The sequence below is a fragment of the Piliocolobus tephrosceles genome, chromosome 9 (assembly GCF_002776525.5).
Source record: "Piliocolobus tephrosceles isolate RC106 chromosome 9, ASM277652v3, whole genome shotgun sequence".
Lineage (NCBI taxonomy): Eukaryota > Metazoa > Chordata > Mammalia > Primates > Cercopithecidae > Piliocolobus > Piliocolobus tephrosceles.
Window position 1 is genome coordinate 59,643,490 of NC_045442.1, and position 17,648 is coordinate 59,661,137.

The following is a 17,648-nucleotide window of genomic DNA, read 5'->3' on the forward strand; positions in this document are numbered from 1 at the left end:
AAAAAAAAAAAAAAAAAAAAAAAAAAAAAAAAAAAACCTTATGAATACAGCTGAGAAATGAAAGTACTAAATTAGTGTTTGGATTTGGAAAGACTGAGGGAATGAACCCATACAAGAGCATCATTTCCTCTTTTAGAAATGGGTAGGGAGGGGCTGGGCACGGTGGCTCACACCTGTAATCCCAGCACTTTGGGAGGCCGAGGTGGGCGGATCACAAGGTCAGGAGATCGAGACTATCCTGGCTAACACGGTGAAACTCCGTCTCTACCAAAAATACAAAAAAAAATTAGCCGAGCTTGGTGGCAGGTGCCTGTAGTCCCAGCTACTTGGGAGGCTGAGGCAGGAGAATGGCGTGAACCCGGTAGTCGGAGCTTGCAGTGAGCCGAGATGGCGCCACTGCACTCCAGCCTGGGCGACAGAGCAACACTCCATCTCAAAAAAAAAAAAAAAAAAGAAAAAATGGGTAGGGAGAGGGGAGGAAAGAAAAGATAACACACCCAGAAACCCGCATAGGATTTTAGCCCTGGAAGAAAATCCTCCTACTTGGACAAAAGCTTGGGATTGGGAGCAGTGAGAGATTGAAAAAAACTCATGAAAAGTGGAAAACTAAAGAGAACATTAGTCTTAACTTTTTTAACATTTAAGATAATAATTTTATAAATCAATTTTCTCATATTTCAAATATAGATAGTGTACCCTATTATTTGCTTTGGGAAATTTTTTAAGCTTTCAGGATTCTCTATAAATTAGAACAAATTGGTAGCATTCATATTTCACAATACAATTGTTTCAGAAGTTATTCATGGCTATTTTCTGTTGGTTTGTTCATGTAAATAGACAATTGAAAAAGCTACTTGAGTTCTCGTTTTATATTGCCTACGAAATAACCAAACAAGCATCTGTAGTAAAACTAATAGGTCAATTTCCCAGTTATATATAAGGACCTAGATTTTTTTGTCACTCATGAGGTAAGAACAAGGAAAGTGGTAGTCATCCTTGGACCCCACATTGGGCAGTTTCTTACATCCTCTCTCTCTGCCTGGTATAATGGGTTAACCAATTCCAGAGTCAGGCAGCCTGGACCCAAATCCTAGCCAAATGACTTCTCTTTTACCTCTCTGTGCCACTGTTTTCTTACCTATGATGAAAGTAATTACATTTCCTACTTTGTAAAGGTTGTTACAGGGATTAAATGAATTAATTTATGTTATATGTTTATCAACATAATTCCTCGCCCCCTGGTTGGCATGGCATTGTGTATTTGCTATTATTATTGCATAGAAAAGCAGAGATTTTCATCGTAAGTGAAACTCCAGTGCACTTGAGAGACAAGAAACTCTATATACTGAGGTCGATGAAAAAGTATAAATTTGGGAGAATCAACTCAGAAAACATTAATCTTGCATGCTTCTATGAAAAGGATAGGTCCCAAGAGAAGGCAGAGTGCCAGGGACCATTCAGGATGCCCTGATTTGGACCAGGGATTAAAACATCCTGAACTACCATTGTGGAATTAGAGTGGAAGAAGGAGAAAGATGTGTGGGAGATTACAGACTTATATCAGGGGAAGAGGAAGAAGACCAACCTTATGCTCTCCACCTGGGTAACTAGCATTATGGATGCCTCATTAATAGAAGTAAGAAGCCCAGGACTTGTTCTTTGCTTTCTGAACAATTTCTATATATTGGGAAATAAGGAATATACAGTTTTAAAGACTAATAAAGATTAAATGTAGTCTTATCATATTGTACTATATTACTTATGTAATAATTAAATAGCTAAGGCCAGGCATGGTGGCTCATGCCTGCAATCCCAGCACATCAGGAGGCCAAGGTGGGCAGATAGCTTGAGCCCAAGGAGTCCGATACCAGCAGGGCAACATGGCAAAACCCCGTCTCTACAAAAAAACAAAAAAAAATTTAGCCAAGTGTGGTGGTGCACACCTGTAGTTCCAGCTACTCGGGCAGCTGAAGCAAGAGGATCACTTGCGCCTGGAAGGTCGAGGCTGCAGTGAGCCATGATCGTAATTGTACCACTGCACTTCAGCATGGGCAACAGAGCGAGACCCTATCTCTAGAAAAAAATAAAAATAAATAAATAACTTATAGTATTCATAAAGAAGCAAGTAGATAACATCTTTTAAAGAACTTTCTTCCAATTAAGAAAAATAGTTCCTATTTTCCCAATTCCTTGATTTAGATTCCTAGATTATATTGTATCAAGCCCCAGAGATTTATTAATCTTTGCTCCTTCTATCCCAAGACTGTTGATGTAGGAAAGAACTCAAACATAAAACCCGCTGAAAATTAAACCATCACTTTCTGCATTTGACCCAACATACTATGTATACAGAAACACATACATACATACATACATACATACATACATACATACATACATATAATTATTCAGAGTTGCAAATAATTTTTGTCTGTTGTTTCATGAGTATTTTTATTATTTCCAGGTTCGATGGATGATGTACTGGATTGTTTTTGCTCTCTATACTGTGATTGAAACAGTAGCAGATCAAACAGTTGCTTGGTAAGTTTTGCTGTTGAGAAGGGGCCAGATTGCAGACTCATAATCAGGTGTCCTGAGCTCTTATCCTTGCTCTTGCTATTAACTAAGTGATTTTCATCAAGTTACCTAATTATTCAGCCATTTGTTTTTGTCATCTGCTTTCCCATAGAACACTACTTTCCTTTGATTCCCCATCAAATAAAGGCAGCTCATTTTCCTCCCCGTACGCCACTCCCTGCTCACCTCCCACACACCTTCCCCCAGTATCTTGGAATAGGGAAGTTGATTGTCATCATCCTTTTCTGCACTGATGACTTCAGAACATTTTCCTGTATCACTTCCTAAATGACTCTGCTTTTGAAGCCCACAGCATCTGGTTTTAGCACCCCCTCCCTGTTCTATCCTTAAAACTCTCATCTACAAACATTTGAACTGGAAAACGTCAGCACCCACGTGGACACCCACTCAGCACCAGCTTCCTGGCTGCTCTGTTCCAAATAGAGGAGGCAAAAATTAAAGTGTGTTTATATCCTCAGGGATCTGACATTTTACCAAGGAGCAGTACTTAACTGGACAACTCGAATCTCCCTGTGGTATATTTCAGTAGTGCATTTCCATCTAAACCCTGCCATCACTTTGATAACTTCTCCTTTCAAAATATTTTAGTTTACTACCTTGCTGATATCTTCATCTGCTCTTGACACACAAACGTTCTGTCTGAATTAGCCTAACAATCACTCGTCTTTTTTTTTCTTTTTCTTTTTTTTTTTTTTTACACAGGGTCTTGCTTTGTTGCCTAGGCTGGAATGCAGTGGCGCGATATTGGCTCACTGCAGCCTCTAACTCCTGGGTTCAAGCGATTCTCCTGCCTCAGCCTCCTCAGTAGCTGGGATTATAGGCACATGCTACCATGGCCTGGCTAATTTTTGTATTTTTAGTAGAGATGGGGTTTCACCATGTTGGCCAGGCTTGTCTCAAACTCCCAGCCTCAGGTTATCTGCCCACCTCGGCCTCCCGAAGTGCAGGGATTGCAGGCATTAGCCACTGCGGCCAGCCAAAATGACTCTTTTTTACTTCTTTAACTGGGCTGCTAACTTCAGCTGAAAAAATTAATCAACTGCTCACATAGGTATCAGTTTGAACCTCATTCCTTTTACTTGCTCCTGATCAGTGTCTATTTACATTTTGCCTGGGTCTGTTTCAAACCTTTACTATTCCCTCCTTAAGCTGTCTTTCCCATTTTGCTATTCTCCTATTCATGTAGCACATTAGGACCTATTGGATTTGCTAGAAAAAAAATAGAAGTCATCAAACTAAAATATTTTTAACAACCTTCCTTTATTTGCAGGCATCACTGTATCTCTCTTCTGATTTGAAATACTGTAAAAATTTCCCTTCTTGTGCCCCAAAGCTCATTCACTTTTCTGTTATATTTTTGGTATAGGGGTTTGGTGCGGGGGTCTCTTTGTTTTTAAGTGACAGAGCACGGATCCTAAACCATGCTACCTCTAAGTTTCCAAGTTCTTTTTCTAAGATTTCATTTTTTTCTGATTGCAAATGTAGCCTATATATGTTATTTAAAAATGAACGATGTAGAAAATGTCTGACATGAACAACTGAATCCAGAAACTCCTGTAATTGCAGTGTGCAGAGACCTCTTTGTTGACAACACAGTAAGTCATCCTCACTGCCCTCTACCTGCCTGCCTTGACAGAAGAACTCAGATTTGCTCAGCTATCATTTATCCTAGTGATAAATGGACTACATTTATGTGGTTCTCACAACAAGAAACTGAGCCTCCCATTATATATTAGTGAATTTTTGCTGTGACAAAAAAACAACCATGAAAGTACAGTGGCTTAGAAAAACAAACTTACTTCTTGCTCAAGCTACATGAGGGCAAATGGTTGACTGCATTTTTACTGGGGTCAGGTCACTTTTGCTGTTGTTTTTGCTGTTGTTTTAGAGACAGGGTCTTGCTCTGTTGCCCAAGCTGGAGTGCAATGGCATGATGATAGCTCACCACACCCTTGAACTCCTGGACTAAAGCAGTCCTCCCCACTTGGCCTCCCAAAGTGCTGGGATTACAGGTGTGAGGACCTTACCTGGCCCCTTAAACCAAGGCTGAACAAGCAGCTATTCTCATACCAGAGGGCAAAAGCTTAAAGCAAGAGGTTGAGGGTGATGGAGTGAAGGAGTCAAAGGGTGTTCTAAAGCTTCTGCTTGCGTGTGACATGTATCATGTTCATTTTCTGCTGGCCAAAGCAAGCAAGTCACATGGTTAAAGCCACAGTTGAGGAAGTATACTGGGCCAACAGGGGAGGCCCACTGTAACACTTTGTATTTTCCTTGGAAGTGAACAATTTAGGTCTGCAGAGTGCTGCAATTCTGGCCAGATGAAATTGGAAGGGATATTTTTTGGGAGTTCTGAAAAAGATGAAGATGTGTGTATGGGGTAGACATTGTACACTTGGAGCATATGAAGTCATGCTCTGAGAGGCACAACTATCCTATGAGGTAGGTCATGTACTTCCATGGCAATTGGGCTCTGCAGATAGGGTGGCCATACCTTGTGCACTGGATAAATGGTATTAGTGCCTTCTTTTAACTGCTGCATTCAGTTTGGCAGCTTTCCTATGCTTACTATAAAGGAAGATTCTTGTATTAGAAGGAGGGGGGAATCTCTCAGGTCACACTTTCATGAACTGATCTGTAGTTGAAACAAGATTATTCAAACACAGTTGTCTCCTGATCACTAACTCTTACATTTAAAAACTTAGCATAGGCCGGGCGCGGTGGCTCATGCCTGTAATCCCACCACTTTGGGAGGCCGAGGCAGGCAGATCACATGAGGTCAGGAGTTCGAGACCAGGCCTGGACAACATGGTGAAACCCCATCTCTACTAAAAATACAAAAATTAGCCAGGAGTGGTGACACGCACCTGTAATCCTAACTACTGGGGAGGCTGAGGCAGGAGAATCACTGGAACCCAGGAGGCAGAGATTGCAGTGAGCCGAGATGGTGCCATTGCACTCCAACCTGGATGACCAGAGCAAAACTCCGTCTGAAAAAAAAAAAAAAAAAGCATAGTGACTGAACTTTTTAAAAGGTGTTTTTGTGATTTCTAGAGTGGTTTATTTTTCACTGGCAGTTTATTTCCAAATGTTTTTCTTATTAGGTTTCCCCTGTACTATGAGCTGAAGATTGCTTTTGTCATATGGCTGCTTTCTCCCTATACCAAAGGAGCAAGTTTAATATATAGAAAATTCCTTCATCCACTTCTTTCTTCAAAGGAAAGGGTAAGATATATGAATTACTTCCATAAATTTTTAAGAAATGCCTAAACCAAGGCCAGGTATGGTGGCTCATACCTGTAATCTCAGTACTTTGGGAGGCTGAGGTGGGTGGATCACTTGAGGCCAGGAATATGAGACCAGCCTGACCAACTTGGTGAAACCCTACCTCTACTAAAAATACAAAAAAACGTTAGCCAGGTATGGTGGTGCATGCCTATAATACCAGTTAGTTAGGAGGCTGAGGCAGGAGAATCGCTTGAACCCAGGAGATGGAGATTGCAGTGAGCCAAGATCTCACCACTGTACTCTAGCCTAAGCGACAGAATGAGACTCCATCTCAAAAAAAAAAAAAAAAAAGGCCAGGCGCGGTGGCTCACGCCTGTAATCCCAGCACTTTGGGAGGCCGAGGCAGGCAGATCACAAGGTCCAGAGATCGAGACCATCCTGGCTAACACGGTGAAACCCTGTGTCTACTAAAAATACAAAAAAATTAGCTGGGCGTGGTGGTGGGCACCCGTAGTTCCAGCTACTCAGGAGGCTGAGGCAGGAGAATGGCATGAACCCAGGAGGCAGAGTTTGCAGTGAGCTGAGATTGTGCCACTGCACTCCATCCTGGGTGAGAGAGCGAGACTCTGTCTCAAAATAAAAAAAAAAAAAAAAAAGAAGCTCCTAGGCTGGGGGCAGTGGCTCATGCCTGTAATCCCAACACTTTGGGAAACCAAGGTGGGAGGATTGCTTGAGCCCAGGAGTTTGAGACTAGCCTAGGCAACATAGTGAGACCCCCATCTCTACAAAAAAATTAAAAATTATTTGGTCATGGTGGTGCACGCTTATTGTCCCATGCCACTGCATTCCAGTTTAGGCAAAAGGAAGAGACCCTCTCTCAAAAAACAGAAAAGAAAAGAAAGAAATGCCTATCAACACATGCTTAATGTTATAAAATTTGTGAAACTATTACAGGGAGAATGTTCTACTCCGGGGCTTCTTAACACTATTTTTAAGTAAAACTAACATCTGTGGCTTTTTCCCCCAGGAGATTGATGATTATATTGTACAAGCAAAGGAACGAGGCTATGAAACCATGGTAAACTTTGGACGGCAAGGTTTAAACCTTGCAGCTACTGCTGCTGTTACTGCAGCAGTAAAGGTAATTGTTCATTTACCTTTTTAATCCAGTATCACATTAAGTTAACAAATAAAGAAAAGTGACTTTTTATTTCAAACCATTATAAAATTGTGGCATTTTGCTGTATGTTTATTTTTCTAATACTGGAAAACAAGTAAATAATTGTAAAGGTATTTTAATTTTGTATTTTCTATATTTGATATTTTGAATCTCTTAATTGATCACAAAATGAGAGGTACTTAATAAATAATACATGCCTGAAAATGTCATGTAGTCATAATGTTCCCACTTAATGACCTTAAAGTAGTTTGAGTAAAGCACCTGAAGTAAAGATGACCATTGTTTCTTTCTCTGTCTTTGGTGTTCTTTCTCTCTCTTTTTTTCTGTCTCTTTCTCAATGGCAATATCTTGGTAGGATTTCTGGCTTACTTCTGCACCTCTACTTCAATCAATTTGAGGTAACTGATTATTCAAAATAAGGCATGAAAAAGTCTGTTCTTAAAACTTGATACTTAGCCAATTACTAATGTCATTTGTTATGTTTGCAAGCCAAGTTATCAAATGAATGTGTTCCGTAAAAATTTGCATTATGGTTTTGGATTTCTTTGCATGTTGTAATTTGTGTGGTTTATTTTAAATACTTTAGCATAATTGATTTTGGTGTGTTTGGTATGGAAAGAAAATAGCCTTCTGTGTTCCTTAGTTGCTTCATGTATAAAATAGGGGTAATATACCTGTGAGAATATATAAAAGCACAGTGCTTGCTTGCGTATAGTAGGAGCCCAATAAACATAAATATCATGTGTCTTTCTCCATTCAAGATTCAAGTGAAAATTTAAGTTTTTTGCTATTAAATTAAATTGAGACTGAATAGTATTCTGCTTTCAAGTTAGTCTCTTTTAGTTATCTTGAACTAAAACAACAATGCTATGGAAATAAATATTCTAGTTAAGTGGTGATTTTATATAACTGTAATGGCGAAGGGATATGAAACGAGGGCACTTTCACTTTTCAGAGAGGTTTTTGGCTCAAGTATCAAACTGAATATAATGAATAAGAAGGAAAATTCAAATTAGCATTACATTGAGGGTTAAATGGAAATTTATTAACTGTGCAGCACTATACATGTAAGACAACTATATTAGTAATGATTATTAATGATCAGCACTTTAATATAGCATAGTTTTCCTGTTATTTGGCTTTTAAAGGCTTTTTCTTTTATTAGGATAGGTTTATAAATGAATACAGAAATAGCAAAGTTTTCAGCTTAAAGGCCTACGTTTTATTTTAGAAGTTCATTTTGCTTTTTATTTCTTGCTTAGTGAAAATGCATTCCTGATTTCCATATCTGCTAAAAAAGATTATCCAGGAGATAATCCAGCCACTGGGGATTCTAAAAAGAGGGAATAAATGCAATTAACAAAGAAATAATACAATAATATTTCCCAGAACTGAAGGATATGAATCTTCAGATTGAAAGGACCCACCAAGTACTCAGCACAATGAGTGAAAAGAATGACTTACTCTAAGTGAAGTCCTTGGGTATCCCAAAACACCAGTGATAAGGAAAGAATTCATAAAGATTCCAAATATAAAAAGCATGTCACATTTGGCCGGGCACAGTGGCTCACGCCTGTAATCCCAGCACTTTGGGAGGCCAAGGCGGGTGGATCACTTAAGGTCAGGAGTTCAAGACCAGCCTGGCCAACATGGTGAAACCCTGTCTCTACTAAAACTACAAAGATTAGCTGGGCGTGGTGGCGGACGCCTGTAATCCCAGCTACTCGGGAGGCTGAGGCAGGAGAATTGCTTGAACCTGGGAGGCGGAGGCTGCAGTGAGCTGAGATCGCGCCACTACACTACAGCCTGGGTCACAGAGCAAGACTCCGTCTCAAAAAAAAAAAAAAAAGCATGCCACATTCAAATGATGTAGAATCAGAATGACATTAAATTTCTAAACAGTGACAAGGAAAGCTTGAAGACAGTAATACCATCCATGATACATCATGATTTTCACCCTCAAGTACTATAATAGTCAAGCTCTCGGTTGTGTGAAATTTCTTAATTCTAAGCATGCAGAGTCACAAGATTTACCTCCTGGTTATCTTTTGTCAGGGCAGATTTGTTCACCAGAGCTAGGGAATGGTCCACAAAAAGGGAAACCCATGGGATCTGGGAAACAAGTTATTCAGCACAGAAAGGAGATGACAAAAATTCCCAGAGAGAACACCACACAGCAAGTCCAAAGTGTAGCCAGCCGAAACTGGATGTGGTAGATGAAAGGTGCCAGGAGGGATGGCTCTGGTAGACCTACAAAGCCAAGAGGATCTTTCATGCTGCACAGAGATTATACTAAAACGGGTGAGAGGCCGGGCGTGGTGGCTCACACCTGTAATCCTAGCACTTTGGGAGGCCGAGGTAGGTGGATCATCTGAGGTCAGGAGTTCAAGACCAGCCTGGCCAACATGGTGAATCCCCGTTTCTACTAAAAATACAAAACAATTAGCTGGGCATGGAGAATTGCTTGAACCTGGGAGGTGGAGGTTGCAGTGAGCCAAGATCACGCCATTGCACTTCAGCCTAGGTGACAAGAGTGAAACTCTGTCTCAAAAAATACTAATAATAAAATAAATAAATAATAAAACCAGGGAGAGGGCATGTTTCAACCAGATGACACATTGGCTCTAGGCCACTGGTGCCCATGCAGCTGCCCATGATCCCTGAGCACCATGAAAAAATATATTGGCGGCAATGTAAAGAGAAAGAAGGTAAGACAATGAGAAAGAAAAAAAAGGCATGATCATTAACGCTGGCAGAAAAAAACAAAAGTTACATATGAAAGGAAATAATGGAGTATGACTGCATTTACATTATAATAATGAACACAGACTAAGGATTTAACAACTGTGGTTTTGCCATATTGAGGGTATCAGGGAAAGAGAAGAAAAGTAGAAGAGAACTAAAATCCTCATCTGTTACAATAGGAAAGTAGAGGGTTTAAAGGGGCTGCATCAGCAGGGGATGAAGAGGAGAAGGGGACTAAGCTTGTTGCTTTTTGCTACAAAATTTAGCATTTTTGACTTTGCAAATCAAATACATGTATTTACACCCAATGAAGATGCTGTCTGCATTTTTCCTATTTAAAAGCATTCTTCAACGTGGTTCTGTGGAGAAAAACTGAAAATTAAATTTCAAGTTGAAAAATTATTTAGAGAACACATTTTAGAATATTGTCTTAAAAAACAAGCATACAAATCCCATTTTTCCTCCTCACTTTTAGCATTTGCATATAATAATCTATTATTCTCCTATTTTATGAGACGCCTTTGTACATATTGTGACTATTTTGTGCGGTACTTGTTTTATTTTGACTTGTGTTTACTACTCCCACGTAGGGAATCAGCAGCCCCCACTGTATTATCTTATCCTCATTCCCTTCCCATTTATTTTTATCTTACACTTCGCCTCCATTGGTGTTTACATTCTACATATTATTTATTCAGCATCTGTTTATTTAATGCCTACTGCATAGTAGGTACTGGAAATGTAGCAATGAGCAAGATAGATACAGCCCTCACCTGCACAATCTACTGTCTGTCTGGAGCTAATGTCCATATTAGCTAGGGAATAGCCCACAAAAATTTTATTTCTGACTGAAAATTGTATTTCACCTCTGGTTGATAAGACCCCACCCATTACCCTTCATTATTAAAGTAAGCATTATCTCACAGGAATACTTTTCTGTAAAAATGCTATGAAAACAAAAATGTATCTATTTCATATATCTATTTTTCTGGCTCTCTTATGATTTATTGTTTCTTTTAATTTGTATGTTTAACACCTTAAAATCAGCTGTCCACCCGAAAGGCAGTAATATTGATAAAAATCATCTAAGTCACTCCTGCAAAACAAATAGAAGCCCATATCCCTTAAATGAAATCGGATACTGGATTTGGAACTGTCCCCATTTGTTTGCAATGCTGTGATTCTTTTATCCATAACATCCCTGGATATGAGGTAACCTTCACTATTCTCATGAGTACAGGAATGTTGGAGATCCCATCCTGGAGTCTATATTATTCACTAGAAATGGTCATTAAATATGCTGAACATAGCATAATGTTAACTCTATTTGCCTCAAGTTATACTGTACTTATTTTGAAGTACACGAAATTAGTTTCATCTCTGCAGATGTCAAACAAGGGCATTGTCATAGAAGAATCACTGAACCAGACACTTCATACCGAAGAGTAAATTGAAACTGAAATAGGAAATAGGTCAGGTTTAAGGAGAAGCTGCAAGAAAGCCAACAGTAAGATTTGAAAATTATTTAAAATTTTTACAATATATAGTTTGTTTAAAGTATCTTTGAGGCTAAATATTCTTGGACTCTTGGTGTGACCTTTGAAGAATGGGTAATAACCCTGACTAGGTTTCCCAGGTTGAACCACCTGAGCATGTTAAAGGTGGAAATAGGAATCTAATCAGAACATTTATTACACCGTAAAGCAATTTTCTGAAAATGTTACTCAGTTCTATGACCTCATTACCAGGCATCTGTTCGCAAGGTCACTGTACAAGTTTATTTTGGCTGAGCAAAGCATAAACATTTGAAGGACCTTCAAGGATTTTGCTGAGGATGTACAGCATTCCATAGCTTTCCACATGAGAAACGTAGGTGGTTTTGTGCAGATGAGCAACACTACTGCCAGATGAAGGACAGATGAAGAAAAGTACTATCCGTTGTATTAACCATGTCTTTGAACTTCTCTGGCAGCCTTTTCTTGGTGAATTTCTTTAGAAGATATAAGAAATCAATTACCACAGACTTTTGAACTTTATAGGTAAAATTGTTGAAATCTAATTGACTTTAAATGATCCTGATTAGGTCAAAAATCCTAACATCTTACTGTCTTTTTTATGACTTTCTGTTTGTGAATGACTTTGAGAATATACAACTTAGTATTATACACTTAAGAAAAAAAAAAAGGGAAAGAACCTTTGTCCAGACAATGGAAAAAGAAGGTTGTACTATTTTTCCTACAATATAAGGAAGCAGAATGGTATAATAAAAATTGAATGCTACAGCAATTTTTAATTGCTGATTAAAAAGTTAATCTGGATTTTTTTTAGTGTTGATTCCGCTACAAATTAGCCATGAGATTTTGGACAAATCATCTGCATTGATCTAAGTATTAATTTTTCTCACTTGTAAAACGAAGCAGTGAAATATGATTTCTAAAACCCCTTATATCTCTAAAACAGTGGTTCTCAACTAGAGGCAATTTTGTGCCCCTGCCCTTACCATGGGACAATTTAGGTTGTCACCACTGAGAGGGGGCTGCTACTGGTATCTAGTCAGTAAAGAAAGGTCAGGGATGCTGCTTAATATTCTACAAAGCACAGGACGTTCCCCACAACAAAAAATTATCTAACGAAAAATAGCAAGAGTGTTAAGTTGAGAAACTGCTCTAAAAGTATGATGACTCAGAAAAAACTCAAGAGAATATATAAATATGTATAAGTAGTTTTAGTGATAGGTTAGAAATAATTTTTCCTTCCTTTTTAAAATTGTTCTCCATGTTATCAGTGTTCTTCAATAAATATGTATCGCTTTAATCTTAAACACACTAAAATATTTTATTCACCTAATGCAAATGCAGTCAATTCCATTCTGGGCTTGATCAGATTAATTACTGAATGTGCATAGGGAAATGAGATTTCCCTAAAAACTAGGAACTAACCTTATCTGCAATTATAATGTAACGTCAAGGATCAACAAGAAATAGAGCTTAGTGACTATTGTTTACTGAATAGTATAATAAGAATTATTCTGTAAAAGAATGTTTTGTGCTTGTAAGATTATAAAGCATTGCTGGTTATATGCTTTTGAATCTGTGATTTAAAATGTGAAGAAAATAAATTGAAGGTTTTATACAAAGGTGCTGATAAACATAATAAATTATCCTTATTTAAAATAAAATATAGTAATTTTAATGTAGTGTTTAACCAGGAAATGAAGTATTTAAACAAAGACAGCATTATTTGAGTGTGAAGAAATTGGAATTACTCATACATGCAGGGTCCCTTTTCATGGATGCCAACCATGTGCTTAGATACTTGAGTAGACATTCAGATGTCCTAGTGCCCTTGGATGTAAATGAGCTCTCTGTGGAGCCAGTGTGGGGAGCTGCTTCTCAGCTGGAGAATCCCTTCCAGAGCCTGAGTGTGCTAACTCTGGACCCAGCCCTCCTGCCCAGTCAGTCCCTTCAGTATTCTCAGTTTCTTACCGACGCATATTTGGGCCCATCTAAATCCAAACCCTGAGAATTCAGTGCCACCTGAAGTTCAGATGGTTCAGGAACAATTCTACTCATGATGATCAGTTTCAATGTATAAAATATTCTACAGAATACTTAATTACTTTGACTTTTACATTTTCATCATCATCTCTGTTACTTTGTTAGGATCAATTTTAACATACACAGAGTACAGACAATTCTGCAGAGAATAGGAACTAAAGTGCTGAGATATGGAATTATCTTGTGAATGGTAATCCTGCCTTTCCTCTTTACTGACTAAGACCACTGTTTCCATACAGCAGACTAGACTAGAACTTTTCTTCTTTCTTTCTTTCTTTCTTTCTTTCTTTCTTTCTTTCTTTCTTTCTTTCTTTCTTTCTTTCTTTCTTTCTTTTTCTTTTTCTCTTTCTTTCGTTCTCTCTCTTTCTTTCTCTCTCTCTCTTTCTTTCTTTCTGTCTGTCTTTCTTCTTTCCTTTTTTAGAAACAGGTTCTCGCTCTATCACCCAGACTGGAGTGCAGAGTTGTGATCACAGCTAACTAAGGCCTCAAACTCCTGGCCTCACGTGATCCTCCCACCTTGGCCTCCCGAAATGTTGGAATTGCAGGCGTGAGCCACTGCACCGGTCCTTTTCTCATTTTTCTTATACTTTTGTCTTAACATTATATAAATTAAATAGAAGAAAATAGATACACAAAGCATTATTTATTTAAACAAAACCAATACCTTTTAACATTGTTATTTACAAGTGACTGTAATGTTCTATTTGTGACCTCAAAAATAGACCATTTTTCTTTTACTGATGGGATTAAAGCATTAGATACAGGAAACATGGGTGAGAAATGGATCAGAAATTCTTATAGTATACCACATATTGACTAATTTTGTAATATTAAAGACAATATTTTAAAAAAGAAAAGAAGTCACCCATCCCATCTGCCTAAACATTTTACTGTTGTTAGTTTTGCGTTTTTCCCTGCCTACTTATAGCCATACTGCACACTTGCAACCATATTATGCATGTGATACAGAATTCTGGGGTAGAGGGAAGATGTCTCCACTTACCATTAATATAGCAAACATAGTTCCTTTATTACTGGAGTTTTTGTGTTGAAGATGTAAAAACTGGAAGGAATAAGGTGGCCTTCAGAAGTGATTACTTTATAATTATACCCACCCTTTAAACTGGTTACATTGGATACTTGTAATTTATATAATGTTTTCAAAGTCCACAATACTGCACCAATTTCTCTCTTATATTAGTTTTATTTTAGGCCCATAAAAAATATACAGTGGAAAGTCCAATTTTCCAAGGTGATAATGGCTGTTAAAGTGTTGGAGGTTCTCAAAGAGGGCTCATATTCTCTTTTTGCTTTTCCCTACAGTACCTGGCTTTCCTGAAAGCCTTGAAGAGGTTGATAATACTTGGGTATTAATAATGGTAGCATTGGTTACTCAAGAGCTAAATTTAAATCCAGCCTGTAGAGAGATCACCCATATACCTCAAGGTTGGGCCTTGCCTTGCTCATGTTTAATCTAAACCTGAAGCAACCCTTGGTGGGTGGTGTAGTCTACCCATGGAGAAGCCTGTGGCCATACCTGTGGTTTGCTGCCAAACCTCTGCATAAAACCTACAGTGTTTACATTAAAACATGCTGCCATCTATGGAGAACTCTTTAACAGTCAAGAGTAATGAAATAGAAGGGACATAAAAAAGTATTTAGTTTACTTATTACATGTTCAATATCAGTAGCATACCAGGAGAATAGAAGAAGCCTAAGATTTGTCCCTCTCCTCTAGTGTCTTAAAAGTCTTGCTCTGGAGGCAAAATATACCTATCACAACAGTAGAAGTAACAGTATTATGTGCATTCATTTGTGAGGTATATCCCAAGAGATTTGTTGATTATGCTTGTTAAACATACCAAAGTTTGGGGATGATACGATTATAAAACTAGACTGATTCTGTTACACTTTGAGTCATTTGTATTCTGAAATGTACCTTCTTGAGTGGGAGGGTTTGGGAATTATAGCCAGCCTTGGAAATTGCATGTGAATTGAGTAAAGGGTATCATGGACATGCATGTCATTTGTCATCTGTGTGGCAGTAGATAAAGAAATCAGGAATTGCTGAGAGAGGGCACATAACTACGAGGATGAAATAAAGAGAATGACATTTCTGAGAAACAAGGTGTCTGTTTCAGATGAACACTGGTCACTTCCTTGTAGTATGTCTCTAGAGTCTTCTGTCATCTATTTGATAAGTAAATGATATCTAATAAGGAGGAAGCAAGTATAATAAATTAGACCATGCCACAAATGTTTTTTAAATGTGTGAAATCTAATTATTTTTATTGAGAATAAAGACCTTGAATGATTTCATATCACAATTCAAAAATATGGTAGAAATAAACAGCTCAAGTGGGATATGGAAATAGCATTTGGTTTTGACATAATGTATTATTAACCCAAAGTAACTGAATCAAGACTCATAAATTAAGACCTTTTTCTTGAGTGTAAAATACAAGTTAATAGTAATGTCCAAATGTCTGTAGCACCTTTGACTTTGAAATTTAGAGATGAAGCATTATGGATTAGTTTCTATGGTAACACTGTAACTAGAGGAAATCATAAATTCATATGTGTGAAAAGAAGAAATAATAAGTATAAAAACCCCCTTAGAAGAATATTTTTAATCTAGCTATAAATAAGAAGTGACTCATCTATATGCTATGCAAATTTAAAGTAGATAAATTTAGAATTTTTTTTTCTTTTTTTGCTTTTACAAAGCTTTATACTTTAGGAGGGGAAGTGTAGTTATATATGAACAGTTCAGAAAATGTCTCTTTCAGAGCTGCCATGGTGGAAATGTTCTGTATCTGCACCATCCAATACAGTAGCCACTAGCCACATGCAGCTATTGAACATTTGAAAAGTGGCTAGTGCAATTAAAAGAAGTGAACATTGTATTTTATTTAACTTTACTTAATTTCAATTTAAATACCCACCTGTGCCTAGTATCTGCCATATTGTTAAGGGAAAGGACTTAAAGTCAAATGTAGAGTAGTAGATATGTCTTGCCAGATAGTTAATTCACTAATTGACTGTCATTTTGTATTCAAGATTCTTTGGCTCTTACATGTTTCTAACTTGTTCTAGAAAGAGCCATTACCAGTCCTGACTTCCCTTAGCTTTAAAACAATGTCATGTCTCTTTTACTTTAAAAAGTTGCCCTTGGCCGGGCGTAGTGGCTCACATCTATAATCTCAGCACTTTGGGAGGCCAAGGCAGGAGGATCCCCTGAGGTCAGGAGCTCAAGACCAGCCTGGCCAACATGACAAAACCCCATCTCTGTTAAAAATACAAAAATTAGCTGGATGTGGTGCCACATGCCTGTAATCCTAGCTACTCAGGAGGCTGAGGCAAGAGAAATGCTTGAACCTGGGAGGCAGAGGTTACAGTTGCCGAGATCGTGCCACTGCACTCCAGCCTGGGCAAAAGAGTGAGACTCTGTCTCTAAATAAATAAATATTAATTAATTAATTAATTAAAAGTTGCCCTAAATTTTAAAGTTTAAGCCCCAAAGTGCTAGTTTTAGGAGACAGCAACATTATAGATGCTGTTTACTCTGAAGGTAAGCCCATCATACATCTTTTACATTTTAAAATTAAATATGATGCTGAAATGTTTGGGGTGAAATGTACTGATGTCTACAAGTTACTTTGAAATGCATGAAAAAATAAAATGAATTCATGGATGGATAGAAGGTAGATATGTGAGAAAGGAGATACCGCAAAATGTAAACAATATTGGGTGTTCATTGTACACTTCTTTTAGCTTTTCTGAAGTTATCTTAATAAAATGTTCAGGGATAGTTAAATGTAAGCATACTAAATATTTTTAAAGTATTTTTTTCTTGGATCTATCACTTCTGTATTAAACAGAGCCAAGGAGCAATAACTGAACGTTTAAGAAGCTTCAGTATGCATGATTTAACAGCTATCCAAGGTGATGAGCCTGTGGGACAAAGACCATACCAACCTCTACCAGAAGCAAAAAAGAAAAGTAAACCAGCCCCTGGTGAATCAGCAGGTGTGCTTGTTTGTTTTAATATATGGTTCTTTTACATGGACACAGGGAGGGGAACAACACACACTGGGGCCTGTCAGGGGGTGGGAGACAAGGAGAGGAGGGAGAGCATTAGGACAAATACCTAATGCATGCGGGGCTTAAAACCTGGATGATGGGTTGATGGATGCAGCAAACCACCATGGCACATGTATACCTATGTAACAAACCTGCACATTCTGCACATGGATCCTGGAACTTACAGTAAAATTATATATAAAGTGTATATATATAATATGATTCTTCCATAATTGGGCTTGTGGATACTAAAATAATAC

At 38.0% G+C, this 17,648-nt stretch overlaps 1 protein-coding gene across 2 annotated transcripts in view; it reads left to right on the plus strand.

Annotated features, from left to right (window-relative positions):
* Positions 1 to 17,648, plus strand: part of REEP3 (receptor accessory protein 3) — a 105,678-nt gene that overhangs the window by 73,007 nt on the left and 15,023 nt on the right. For both annotated transcript variants that reach the window (XM_023205129.2, XM_023205128.2), the window contains exons 3-6: positions 2,465 to 2,541; positions 5,700 to 5,820; positions 6,851 to 6,964; positions 17,187 to 17,334. In XM_023205129.2, the coding sequence (XP_023060897.1) occupies positions 2,465 to 2,541; positions 5,700 to 5,820; positions 6,851 to 6,964; positions 17,187 to 17,334 (460 nt within the window). The remainder of the gene's footprint in view (positions 1 to 2,464; positions 2,542 to 5,699; positions 5,821 to 6,850; positions 6,965 to 17,186; positions 17,335 to 17,648) is intronic.